This window comes from Rutidosis leptorrhynchoides, chromosome 6 (genome assembly GCF_046630445.1).
Source record: "Rutidosis leptorrhynchoides isolate AG116_Rl617_1_P2 chromosome 6, CSIRO_AGI_Rlap_v1, whole genome shotgun sequence".
NCBI lineage: Eukaryota > Viridiplantae > Streptophyta > Magnoliopsida > Asterales > Asteraceae > Rutidosis > Rutidosis leptorrhynchoides.
Window position 1 is genome coordinate 357,809,973 of NC_092338.1, and position 15,024 is coordinate 357,824,996.

At 35.3% G+C, this 15,024-nt stretch overlaps 1 protein-coding gene across 1 annotated transcript; it reads left to right on the plus strand.

The window, feature by feature from the left end:
* The first annotated feature begins 346 nt into the window (after positions 1–346).
* LOC139854827 (uncharacterized) lies at positions 347–1,720 on the plus strand. Its single transcript, XM_071844109.1, has one exon. The coding sequence runs from the start codon at positions 347–349 to the stop codon at positions 1,718–1,720; it is 1,374 nt and encodes a 457-aa protein (XP_071700210.1).
* The last annotated feature ends 13,304 nt before the right edge of the window (positions 1,721–15,024 follow it).

The following is a 15,024-nucleotide window of genomic DNA, read 5'->3' on the forward strand; positions in this document are numbered from 1 at the left end:
ACAAATCCCCGTAAATTTACGGGTCCTTTAACTAGTTTCTTATAATCTCAAACATCGTATTCCTTTTTACCCACAAAAATTAGAAACTTAAAATAGACCAAACAGAAAAATTAGACTCCTCTATAAACAATAACCAAACCAAAAGGTGTAGACCATTAACAAGACATCAACAAAAAATGGAACCCAAAAGGATCAAAGAATATTGAGTATTAGATTTTTTTATATAAAATTACCACTTTAAAAACTAACTTTGACAAACTCTTCTTTCATGGGTCACATCTCATGTGACCAATAATACAGAATCAAGATTCACCAATCATTCATCCAACCAAAACCCCATCGTACCATGACCGATCACCCACCATCGCCACCGCCGCGGCCGCTAATCCTCCTCCGTACCACCAGCGAAATCCTCCAACAAACCACCGCCATCTTCTCCACGCGCCGTCACCTCCTCATCTTCCTCTTTATTTCTTGGATTTCACTTTCATTTCGCGTTAACATCGAAACCGCGACAAATTCCCTCACTTTTTTCGTCGATAATGACCCATCTATACAAACCCTATTATCAAGATTCCAACTTCCCCCAAACCCAACATCCCCAACCACCGCCGCGATCCAACGTCACCGGCGCCGCCCATTTCTTCAGCTCACGCGCGTCGGAACCCTAGACGATGATTTTTTCTCCGGCGATGAAGAACTTGATCACCGATTCTTTGGTAGCTTATCAAAACCCCAATTGAATGCCACTTCTTTTATTCTTGATTCTTTCGATCCCCAATTAGGGTTTTCTGATTTTGTATCAGATAATGGAATTAGGGTTTTTGAAACAGTTCGTTCTAGTAGTAAATTGTCCTTTAGATCAGTTGAAATCATTGAAAAGGTTAACGATTCTGCTGTAATTGATAATGGAACGACTGAATTTGAAACTGATTTTGCTTATTTGTTGAAAAGGTTTGACCTTGATCAACCTGAGTTGATTGCATTGTTACATCTTATTGGTGCTTTATCTTTTACATATGGGTTTATGATTCTTGGGTTTGTTGTTACTAATTCTTGGGTTCAGGGGGTTGTTTTTGTGTTAGTGATTAATGATTTCTTGAAAAGTCAAAAGTCGTTCTTTAAAACGTTTTGGAAAGGTGCGACTTTGGGTTCGATAAGATTGTCTGGTTTTGTTGTAATGAGATGGATAGTTAGAGATGCATTAACTCAATTGTTAGGTGTTTGGTTTTTTGGTGAAATCGAGGATCAATATTCCATGTTTAAGATTTTCGTTAGGTTGAAGTTCATGCCGTATACAATTGCTTCACCTTGGGTGAAAGGTTTTGATATGGAGATTTATTGGTTTTTAATATCATGGTTCTTGTTAGACGTGTTATTATCTTTTGTTTTTGCTGTGGATGCTTGTGTGATTATGGTGGATCCAAGAAAAACTGGGAAAGAAGTTGTCAAAGAAGGGTTTCGTTTGTTGTCGTTAATGATTCATACTGCCATTAATCTCAAATGTTTCGAAAGTATCGTTTGTGGGCCATTTGCGCGACACATACTTACATTTGTTTTTGGCAAGATGTTTGCTTCTGTTGTTCAATCTTTTATGGAGGTGTATTTTAGTGTTGCATGGTTGCTGTATTACTTTTCTGTTAGATCCATTGAAGCTGGTTCTGGTGGGGCCCCTTTTGGTAAAAGAGAGCTTGAAGCGATGCTAGAAGACGTTAGATGATAGTTGTGAACGTTCGCGTTATTCGTTTCGAAGTTACAACTGTGAGTTGGTGTTTTTCCTCTTAAAAGTGACTTAGCATTACCAGTGTTAGATGATATAAACTCAATGTTTTGTATAATGTGTACATTCTTTTCTGGACAGAGTGGTTGTTTTTTCGGTTTTATGTTTAGGAATCACAGTAGGCCTCAGTATGTAATACGAAATATACATCCGTTTTAGGTTATGAAATGCAGAAACGGTTATATTAGTATATATTGGTCATTACTGTTTTTATCATTGTACTTTAAATTTTGAAGACTTCAGTTGCGTTTTACGTTTAACAATGGTAAATGGTGTTAATACAAATTTACAGTCACTGCTTGCCCATATTTGACAGAATTAGTGGACTTGATCCAGATTATAAAGTCTGTAATCAGCAGTGAAGTCATAGTCTTCGCGAGCTTGATCCAGTTAATGTGCATAACAAAGGGTTTTTTAGTAATTTTACGTTGATGATAAACCTTGTTTTGTTTTCGCCTATGTGCACTACTAGATGATCATTTGTGGACTTGCATTGCTCAAGATGAGTTTTGTGGCATGCTAGTTTTCAATTACGATTTAAGACTGATTGACATGAACTCGATTCGTTGTATGATCTGTACATTTTTAAGTGTTAGTTATAAATACAACTGTTCACTCTGATGCAAAATTCATAAGTTTACTCTTAAAATTCTGCTCACACTTTAACAAAAAGTCTTTGGCCAAACCACCTATTTATAAGACAGTCTATGCATATCAGGGTAGGAATTCTTTGTACAAGATTTGAAAATTAGTGTAAAGCATGTAGCTTTAGTTCAAGATGAAGAAACTCCATTGGACCATATATAAGCGTCCGTCATTTTCCTTCCGTCATCTCACATGGCATTTTTGACGGAAACTAATGAAATATAACGGGGTGTCAGTTAGTCACTTTACTTGGCGTCAGTTACCTATGTGACGATGTTGAAACGAGGTGCGACTTGATAAAGCAACCAATCAGTGATTTTTTTTATTTAATAAATTTATATATTTTTTTATTATCACCCTACCCAATATTTGTCATAAAACTTGAAATAAGGGTTTAAAAAGGCAGAAACTGACATTGTCTTGTCGGGAGGTAGTGAGGGCCCAAGAGGGCCTTGGCCACCCCAATTGTTTTGGGCTCTAGTGTAATTTTTGTACTTTTTTATGCCCAAAACTTTTTTTTCCACTATTGGGCCACCTTAATTGTCGCTACTCAGCCGTTTATTTCTTTGGGCCCTCCTAATAGTTAGTGTCACGTTCCGCCACTGGTCTTGTCACATGTAGATTGCACTTTTTGGTCAAAAGTGCATAAACCGCATTTGATATCACATGCACCATTAGAAATGGTCTTATTGGGCGGATATCAAGTAAAGACAAGTAGAGGTAAAAACTGCCATTATATGTACAAGGATGATATTGAACAGTATTTATCTACATTAATTCAAGACACCAATGTTAGCTCTTGAATAGTTAAATAAATTAGATGTGTACAAATGGATTCAGCTCAAAATCTTAGTCCCAAGCTCTATGAAGCCCGTAACCAGCATTTGGTAATTATCATTCTCCCAAGCTCGGTTGTTAAATGCATCACGTGCCTTCATGAGGGAATCACATGAGCTTGCAGAAAACATTATAATCTTGTATCAGTCAATCACTCAATCAGTTAGCTCTTATTGGGTAAGGTTTCGTGTCAAAAAACTGGACTTTGCGTGGTTTCGTGTGTGGTGTGTTGTCTCTGTCCATTCCTATGTGGCATCAGAGTTGGAGGTTTTGTTTCTTGTATGAGCGGATTTGTATCGATCTAATACTCTCAAGTTACGTTACATTGTTATTCAGTTTGGGGTCATTTTTCATAAAGAGTTTTCGGTAGGTTTGAGTTTAAGGAGCTTGATTTGGTCTTTATAATATTATATATTCGAATTTAAATTAATAGTAACAAACAATTACAGTATATAATTTTAATTAATAATTCAACAACTAGTATATATAAATGAGTGAACAAATGGCATGCACGTTGTTGAGAAAAAAATTTAGTTTGATAACTTAAACATTACTCTTTCCGTCTCAAATCTATTGTTCACAGACAAAAAACACGCAATTTAAGAAAAAATACATGCATTTTTTGTTAATTCTTCATTCTTAACAGTTACTTTTTGAGACGACCCGTCCTAATCCATAAGGACGAATACAATAACATATGGTTACATTGCGAGGTTTTGACCTCTATACGATACATTTTACAAACATTGCATTCGTTTTCAAAAGACAACCTTTCATTACATCGAAAGTTGACGGGTATGCATACCATTTCATAATATCCAAACTATAAATGACCTAATCGTACGCAAAGTACATAACTCATTGTTAATATACTTAGTGAGATATTTACTTATAATAATCTCATGTTAACTATATATATATATATCATCATGTAGTTGTTACAAGTTTAAACGTTTGTGAATCGCCGGTCAACTTGGGTGATCAATTGACTACATAAACTCATTTCAGTTAATCAAGTCTTAACAAGTTTTATTGCTTAACATGTTGGAAACATTTAATCATGTAAATATCAATTTCATTTAATATATATAAACATGAAAAAGTTCGGGTCACTACAGTACCTACCCGTTAAATAAATTTCGTCCCGAAATTTTAAGCTGTTGAAGGTGTTGACGCATCTTCTGGAAATAGGTACGGGTATTTCAGCTTCATTTGATCTTCACGCTCCCAGGTGAACTCTGGTCCCCTACGAGCATTCCATTGAACCTTAACGATCGGTATCTTGTTTTGCTTGAGTCTTTTAACCTCACGATCCATTATCTCGACGGGTTCTTCAACGAATTGTAGTTTTTCGTTGATTTTGATTTCGTCTAAAGGAATAGTGAGATCTTCTTTGGCTAAGCATTTCTTCAAATTTGAGACGTGAAAGGTATTATGTACATTGGCGAGTTGTTGAGGTAATTCAAGTCGATAGGCTACTGGTCCGACACGATCTATAATCTTGAATGGTCCAATGTATCTTAGATTTAGTTTTCCCCGTTTACCAAATCGAATAACACCTTTCCAAGGTGAAACCTTAAGCATGACCATCTCTCCAATTTCAAATTCTATATCTTTTCTTTTAAGGTCCGCGTAGCTATTTTGTCGACTCTGGGCGATTTTCAATCGTTGTTGAATTTGGATGATTTTCTCAGTAGTTTCTTGTATTATCTCTGGACCCGTAATCTGTCTATCCCCTACCTCACTCCAACAAATCGGAGACATGTACTTTCGACCATAAAGTGCTTCGAACGGTGCCATTTCGATACTCGAGTGGTAACTGTTGTTGTAGGAAAATTCTGCTAACGGTAGGTGTCGATCCCAACTGTTTCCAAAATCAATAACACATGCTCGTAGCATGTCTTCAAGCGTCTGTATCGTCCTTTCACTCTGCCCATCAGTTTGTGGATGATAGGCAGTACTCATATCTAGACGAGTTCCCAATGCTTGTTGTAATGTCTGCCAAAACCTTGAAACAAATCTGCCATCTCTATCAGAGATAATAGAGATTGGTATTCCATGTCTGGAGACTACTTCCTTCAAGTATAAACGCGCCAACTTTTCCATTTTATCATCTTCTCTCATTGGTAGAAAGTGTGCTGACTTGGTGAGACGATCGACTATTACCCAAATAGTATCATAACCACTTGCAGTCCTTGACAATTTAGTAACGAAATCCATGGTAATGTTTTCCCATTTCCATTCTAGGATTTCAGGTTGTTGAAGTAGACCTGATGGTTTCTAATGTTTAGCTTTGACCTTAGAACAAGTTAAACATTCTCCTACGTATTTAGCAATATCGGCTTTCATACCCGGCCACCAAAAGTGTTTCTTGAGATCTTTGTACATCTTTCCCGCTCCAGGATGTATTGAGTATCTGGTTTTATGTGCTTCCTTAAGTACCATTTCTCTCATATCTCTAAACTTTGGTACCCAAATTCTTTCAGCCCTATACCGGGTTCCGTCTTCCCGAATATTAAGATGTTTTTTCGATCCTTTGGGTATTTCATCCTTCAACTTTCCCCCTTTTATAAGCTCCTGTTGTGCCTCTTTTATTTGGGTAGTAAGGTTAGTATGAATAATTATATTCATAGCTTTTACTCGTATAGGTTCTCTATCCTTTCTGCTCAAGGCGTCGGCTACCACATTTGCCTTCCCCGGGTGGTAACGAATCTCAAAGTCGTAATCATTCAACAGTTCAATCCACCTACGCTGTCTCATGTTCAGTTGTTTCTGATTAAATATATGTTGGAGACTTTTGTGGTCGGTGTATATAATACTTTTGACCCCATATAAGTAGTGCCTCCAATTCTTTAATGCAAAAACAACAACGCCTAATTCCAAATCGTGAGTCGTATAATTTTGCTCGTGAATCTTCAATTGTCTGGACGCATAAGCAATTACTTTTTTTCGTTGCATTAATACACAACCGAGACCTTGCTTTGATGCGTCACAATAAATCACAAAATCATCATTCCCTTCAGGCAATGACAATATAGGTGCTGTAGTTAACTTTTTCTTCAATAATTGAAATTCTTTCTCCTGCTCATCCTTCCATTCAAATTTCTTCCCTTTATGCGTTAATGCAGTCAAGGGTTTTGCTATTTTGGAAAAATCTTGGATGAATCTTCTGTAGTAACCAGCCAATCCTAAAAATTGGCGTATATGCTTCGGAGTTTTCGGGGTTTCCCAGTTTTCAACGGTTTCAATCTTTGATGGATCAACCTGAATACCTTCTTTGTTCACTACGTGTCCGAGGAATTGAACTTCTTCCAACCAAAATGCACACTTTGAAAACTTAGCGTACACTTTTTCTTTCCTCAACAATTCTAGCACTTTTCTTAAATGTTCTTCGTGTTCTTGATCATTATTTGAGTAAATAAGTATGTCATCGATGAAGACAATGACAAACTTGTCAAGATATGGTCCGCACACTCGGTTCATAAGGTCCATGAACACAGCTGGTGCGTTAGTCAACCCAAACGGCATAACCATAAACTCGTAATGACCGTAACGCGTTCTAAAAGCAGTCTTCGGAATATCATCCTCCTTCACCCGCATTTGATGATACCCAGAACGTAAATCGATCTTCGAATAAACTGACGAGCCTTGTAGTTGATCAAATAAGTCGTCGATTCTTGGTAGTGGATAACGATTCTTGATGGTAAGTTTATTCAACTCTCGATAGTCGATACACAACCTGAATGTACCATCCTTCTTTTTGACAAACAATACAGGAGCTCCCCACGGTGATGTGCTTGGTCGAATGAAACCACGCTCAAAAAATTCTTGCAATTGGCTCTGGAGTTCCTTCATTTCGCTGGGTGCGAGTCTGTATGGAGCACGAGCTATCGGTGCAGCTCCTGGTACAAGATCTATTTGATATTCAACGGATCGGTGTGGAGGCAGTCCCGGTAATTCTTTCAGAAATACATCGGGAAATTCTTTTGCGACGGGAACAACACTGATGTCCTTTTCTTCGGTATTGATTTTCTCGACGTGTGCTAGAACAGCATAGCAACCTTTTCTTATTAGTTTCTGCGCCTTCAAATTACTAATAAGATTTAGCTTCGCGTTGCTCTTTTCTCCGTACACCATTAAGGATTTTCCTTTTTCTCGTACAATGCGAATTGCATTTTTGTAACAAATGATCTCTGCTTTAACTTCTCTCAACTAGTCCATGCCGATTATCACATCAAAACTCCCTAACTCTACTGGTATCAAATCAATCTTAAACGTTTCGGTAACCAGTTTAATTTCTCGATTTCGACATATATTATCTGCTGAAAGTAATTTGCCGTTGGCTAATTCGAGTAAAAATTTATTATCTAAAGGCGTCACTGGACAACTTAATTTAGCACAAAAATCCCTACTCATATAGCTTCTATCCGCACCCGAATCAAATAAAACATAAGCAGGTTTATTGTCAATAAGAAACGTACCCGTAACAATCTCCGGGTCTTCCTGCGCTTCTACCGCATTAATATTGAAAACTCTTCCTCAGCCTTGCCCATTAGTATTCTCCTGATTTGGGCACGTAGTTTTGAAGTGGCCCTTCTTCCCGCATCTGAAACAAATAATGTGGGCGTTATTTGTTTCTCCATTCGTTGGTCCGAAAGTTTCACACTTCGTCGCACCATGACCCGGTCTTTTATATTTGGTACATATAACCTTACAGTATTTATCCGGATGATATCCATCACACCTATAGCATGGAGTTTTCTGATTGTTGTCGCCATTGTTGTTATTGAGATTGTTGTTGGGATTGTTGTTGTTGTTATTGGGGCGTTTGTTGTAATTATTGTTGTTGGGACGTTTGTTGTAGTAGTAGTTGGGATTGCGATTGTTGTTGTTGCGGTTGATGTCGTGGTTGTTGGGATAGTTGTTGCGATTGTGGTTGTGATTGTTGTTGTTGTATTGGTGACTCTTGTCACTGGTTTCTTCCCACTTTCTCTTGACTTGCTTCGTTTTGGCCTCTTCGGCCGCCTGCTCTTTAATCCTACCCTAAATTTGGTTCACTAGTTTGTGAGCCATTCGACTTGCCTTTTGTATGGAGGCGGGCTCGTGTGAACTCACATCTTCCCGAATCCTTTCCGGTAACCCTTTTACAAATGCGTCGATCTTCTCTTCTTCGTCTTCGAACGCACTAGGACACAATAGGCACAACTTTGTGAATCGTCGTTCGTACGTGGTGATATCAAAACCTTGCGTTCGTAATTCTCTAAGCTCTACCTTGAGCTTATTGACCTCGTTTCTGGGACGATACTGCTCGTTCATCAAGTGCTTGAATGCTGACCACGGTAGTGCGTAAGCAGCATCTTGTCCTACCTGCTCGAGATAAGTATTCTACCATGTTAACGCAGTACCTGTGAAGGTATGCGTAGCGTACTTTACTTTGTCTTCTTCAGTACATTTACTTATGGAAAACACCGATTCAACCTTCTCGGTCCACCGTTTTAATCCGATTGGACCCTCGGTTCCATCAAATTCCAAAGGTTTGCAGGCAGTGAATTCTTTGTAGGAGCATCCTACACGATTTCTAGTGGCGTTAGATCCATTGCTATTTTCAGAGTTATTGTTGTTATTTCGCATTGCAGCCTGCACTGCGGCTACATTTACAGCAAGGAAAACACGGAAGTCTTCCTCGGTCATATTCAGAGTATTTCGAGTAGTCGGTGCCATTTCCTTCAAAAAATAATCAAATGAATCAAGTTAATCATACAGAATATTAAGAGTAGTTAATAGTATTTCGTAGCATGATATGAACTCATTTATAAAAGCTTTTTCTTCATATTAGCGTTTTATAATTTATAATTCGGGTAGTACCTACTCGTTAAGTTCATGCTTAGCAGCTAATATACAATTCAACTACAATTCTATATGAAAAACTGATAATAATATTTCGAGCTCAAACTTTTATAAAATATTTTGCAAACGTATAATACCGCAATTTTACATATAGTATGAAATATAGCACACAATAACTTTGATACAAGGTAGTTGCGAAGGCAATTCCAGTTAATACGCAAGTCGTTCAGCAAAGGCAATAAAAACACGTAAATCATAGGTCCAGAAACAGGTCATACATTCTGGTTTTACTAATATTATTTCCCATCCTTGGTCTTGTGGAAAATAACCGTTGTGGCCGTTGGCTAGGTAGCATGTTGTAACGTCGTCAAAAGGATGAGGGTTACGTAATGCCCAACAACCCTGTAACAATCTAAAAACCTTGTTTCTCACTCCAACTACTGAATCCGTCACTTGTGGGAATGTTTTATTTAACAGTTGTAATCCGATGTTCTTTTTCCCAATTTGGTGAAAAAAGCGAATATTATTAATCCGTAAGCATAACATGCTTCTTTAAATTGCATGTTTGAAGCTCTTTCTAATGCACGAAGTCCTATGACAGGATAGGTTGAGTCAAAATAGGTTCTCATCCCGTAACGTAAAACTGCATCTGGGTTTCCCGCACTAAATGCCTTAAAGAAAACTCGGCGTAACTTAAAGTCTCCCCAATGTGATATACCACATATTTCAAAGGAAATCCTCTTATAAACTAAGGCATGCCTGGAATGTTTTTCAAACTTTCGACAAACTAATTTCGACGTAAATAATTGTGCTGATGAATTCTGCCCGACTCTAGACAAGGAAAGCCTTTTATACGGTCTCCCCAATGTGATATACCCCACCTATCAAAGGAAAGCCTTTTATAAACTAAGGTATTTCTGGAAAGTCTTTCAAATGTTTGACAAGTTAATTTTTCCATAAATAATTGTGGTGATGAATTCTGACCGACTCTAGACAAGATTTCCTCAATCATATCCTCTGGTAGGTCTTCTAAAATTTTTGGTTGTCTATCCTTAACGTCCATTTTTATTTTTATACTGTAAAATAAACAAGGATTAGATTCGTAAAAGATAATTAACAAACAATACAAGCAATTTTTACATATATCTTAAAAGTACAAGCACACAACAATACATATATTACAGAGCATGATTACAACTCTTTATTCCGACTCACTCGTTTCTTCTTCTTCGGACTTGGTTCGTTTGGCTAATTTCCTAGGGATACATGGTGATCCTCTAATACGAGTCGTCATTTTCACAAATGGTTTAGAAAAACCTGGTGGCCTAGATGTTCCCGGATTATTGTTAAAATCTAAGAAATACGGGCGTTTACGATACACATAAAGTTCATCAGGGTCGGAATCAGGTTTCCCTATTTTGATGCCCTTTCCCTTTTTATTCTCTTTTGCCTTATTAAATTGAGTTGGGGTAATTTCTATAACATCATCGGAATCCTCGTCGGGATCCGATTCATCAGAAAATTGGTAATTTTCCCAATATTTTGCTTCCTTGGCGGAAACACCATTGATCATTTTTAACTTTGGTCCATTGATTGAGGATTTATTTAATCGTTTTACTGTAGGTCTTAATATTTCTTCCTCCAGAACCTCTTTTTCTTCTGGTTCCTCTTCTTCCGATTCCTCCTCTTCCGGTTCCTCTTCGGGAATTTGTGAATCTTCCCAAAATATATTCGACTCTTCATTATTATTAGGTGAGTCGATGGGATTTGTACTAGAGGTAGACATCTATCACACAATATCAAACACATTAAGAGATTAATATTTCACATAATATTTACATGTTACTAATATGTAGTTTCCAACAAAAAGTGTTAAGCAATCGTTTTTAAAGAAAACACGGTCGAAGTCCAGACTCACTAATGCATCCTAACCAACTCGATAAGACACACTAATGCAATTTTCTGGTTCTCTATGACCAACGCTCGGATACCAACTGAAATGTCTCGTTCATATTGATTATAAACGTTCCATATTAATTGATTTCGTTGCGAGGTTTTGACCTCTATATGAGACGTTTTTCAAAGACTGCATTCGATTTTAAAATAAACCATAACCTTTAAAATATTACGATGATTATCACATAATGATAATCTAAAATATAGCGTTTTCACACGACCATTACATAATGGTTTACAATAATATTACACATCAATATATGTCTTCGAATGCAGTTTTAAACAATATTATACAAGCATGCTGACTCCAACTCTTGTCCATAAATTAGCATGCAACAGCAGAAGCTCTTAATAATCACCTGAGAATAAACATGCTTTAAACGTCAACAAAAAATGTTGGTGAGTTATAGGTTTAGCCTATATATTTATCAAATTGTAATAATAGACCACAAGATTTTCATTTCCATTTCTCAATAACATGCAAACTGCATAAAAATCATTCATATGATGAACACCTGGTAACCGACATTAACAAGATGCATATAGAATATCCCCATCATTCCAGGACTCACATCAGATATGATAAATCGAAGTACTAAAGCATCCGTAACTTGGATGAGGCTTGTTGGGCCAAATAGATCTATCTTTAGGATTCGCGTCAATTGGTGGCAGTTATCATAAACACCAATTTTTAGGCTTCCAAGCTAAAAAGGGGCATATTCAGTTCGATAATTCAACATAGAATGTAATTTTGATCACTAGTGTCTGTTTTGTAAAACATTTATAAAACTGCATGTATTCTCATCCCAAAAATAATAGATTTCAAAAGTGGGACTATAACTCACTTTCATGTATTTTCACTTTGTTGGAAAATAAGACTTGGCCACTGGTTGATTCACGAACCTATAAAAAATATGTACATATATATCAAAGTATGATCGAAATATATTCACAATATTTTAATTACGTTTTAACGATTTAAGTTTATTAAGTCAGCAGTCCTCGTTAGTAACCTACAACTAGTTGTCCACAGTTAGATGTACAGAAATAAATCAATATAAATATTATCTCGAATCAATCCACGACCCATTGTCTACAAGTCTCAGACTCGATCACAACTCAAAGTATATATATTATTTTGGAATCAACCTCAACCCTGTATAGCTAACTCAAACATTACTGCATATAGAGTGTCTATGGTTGTTCTGAAATATATTATATAGATGGGTCGATATGATATGTCAAAACATTGTATACGTGTCTATGGTATTCCAAGATTACATAATATATGTTAGAATACATGTGTAATACAATATAAGTTAGTTAAGTTATGATTTGAATGGATTTGTTACAAATTTCACGTAGCTACAACAAGCAAAATTATCCAATCTTGTTTTACCCATAACTTCTTCGTTTTAAATTCGTTTTGAGTGATTCAAGTTGCTATGATTTCATAATGAACTTAAGTTTATGAATCTAAACAGAAAAAGTATAAGTTTATAGTTGAAAATACAAGTTACAAGTCGTTTTTGTAGAGGTAGTCATTTTAGTCGAAAGATCGACGTCTTGATGACCATTTTGAAAAACATACTTCTACTTTGAGTTTAACCATGATTTTTGGATATAGTTTCATGTTAATAAGAAAAATCATTTTCCCATAAGTATAGCTTTTAAATCAAAGTTTATCATAGTTTTTAATTATCCAAACCAAAACAGCCCCCGGTTTTACTACGATGGCGTATATCCGATTTTACGGTGTTCTTCGTGTTTCCAGGTTTTAAATCATTTAAGTTAACATATCATATAGATATAGAACATGTGTTTAGTTGATTTTAAAAGTTAAGTTATAAGAATTAACTTTGTTTGCGAACAAGTTTAGAATATACCAAACTATGTTCTAGTAATTACAAGTTTAAATCTTCAAATAAGATAGTTATATATATATGAATCGAATGATGTTAAAAACATCATTACTACCTCAAGTTTAGTAGGTAAACCTACTGGAAGTTACAAGAAATGATCTAGCTTTAAAGGATCTTGGATGGCTTGAAAGTTCTTGAAGTAGGATCATGACACAAAAACAAGTTCAAGTAAAATTTTTACTCGAATTAAGATAGTTTATAGTTATAGAAATCGAATCAAAGTTTGAATATGAATATTACCTTGAATAATAAAGATAACCTACTACAAATAACAAAGGTTTCTTGATCTTAGATGATTACTTGGAATGGATTAGAAAGCTTGGAAGTAAACTAGTAAACTTGAAAGGATTTTTGAAGTGTTATTGAAGTGTTCTTCCTATGATGATTAAAGCTTGATTCTTGAAGTAATTTTTGATGAAGATGATGATTAGTTTACTGGAAAAATTCATTCATAAGTGTGTGTAGGTGTTGAGAGAGAATTAGAAAGAGAATTGGAAGTGAAATGGATTGATTGGTGTGTGGTGAATGGTGAGTGGTGAGTGGGGTTAAAAGGAGTTCTAGCTAGTTGACTAGTTCATGGTAGAAGTTAAATTTGATTATTCATGCATGACATAATCAAGAGTGGAATCCCATGCTAGTTCCTATTGGTATTTACCCATAGTAAGTACGTCTAGAAGCTGTGTATAATACGGGTACGAATACTGAATGACTACGAGTAGAATTGTTGATGAAAAATGAATGTAAATGTAATTGTAAGCATTTTTGCTAAGTATAAGTACTTTGATATGTGTCTTGACATCTTTCAAAAGTGTACTAATACATCTTAATACACTACATGTATATTCATTTTAACTGAGTCGTTAAGTCATCGTTAGTAGTTACATGTAAGTGTTGTTTTTGAAACCTTTAAGATAACGATCTTATTTAATGTAGTTAACCCATTGTTTATTATATTTAGTGAGATGTTAAATTATCATATTATCATGATAACATGGTGTATGAATATATCTTAATACGATATATATATTAAAAGGTCGTTACAACGATAATCGTTATATATATAACTCGTTTTGAAACTCTTAAGTTAGTAGTCTTGTTTTTACATATGTAGTTTATTGTTACTCACTTAAGGATATATTTAATTATCATTTTATCATGTTAAACATAGTATATTAATATCTTAATATGATACATATGTATTTAGTAAGACGTTGTTATAACGATAATCGTTATATATATCGTTTCGAGTTTCTGAATTCACTAGTGTCATTTTTATGTACATAACTCATTGTTAATATACTTAGTGAGATATTTACTTATAATAATCTCATGTTAACTATATATATATATCCATATATATATCATCATGTAGTTGTTACAAGTTTAAACGTTCGTGAATCTCCTGTCAACTTGGGTGATCAATTGACTACATAAACTCATTTCAATTAATCAAGTCTTAACAAGTTTGATTGCTTAACATGTTGAAAACATTTAATCATGTAAATATCAATTTTATTTAATATATATAAACATGGAAAAGTTCGGGTCACTACAGTCGATAACCTGGTGTAATCATTAACAAAGTATTAAGACCTTGTTATTGTTTAAGTCCCCAATTAGTTGGAATATCTAACTTCGGGTATAAGGGTAATTTGACGAGGACACTCGCACTTTATATTTATGACCGATGGACTATTATGGACAAAAACCATATGGACATATCGAATAATCCATGACAAAGGACAATTAACCCATGGTAATAAATTAAAATCAACACTTCGAACATCATGATTACGGAAGTTTAAATAAGCATAATTCCTTTATTTTATATCTCATCGCACTTTTATTTATCGTCATTTTATTTTTCGTACTTCAAATTATTGCACTTTTAATTATCGTACTTTTATTTATCGCACTTTTATTTATCGTCATTTACTTACGCTTTAAATTAAGTTATATTTATATTTAATATTTTACATTAAGTTTTAACTGTGATTTAAATCTTAAAATCGACAAACCGGTCATTAAACGGTAAAC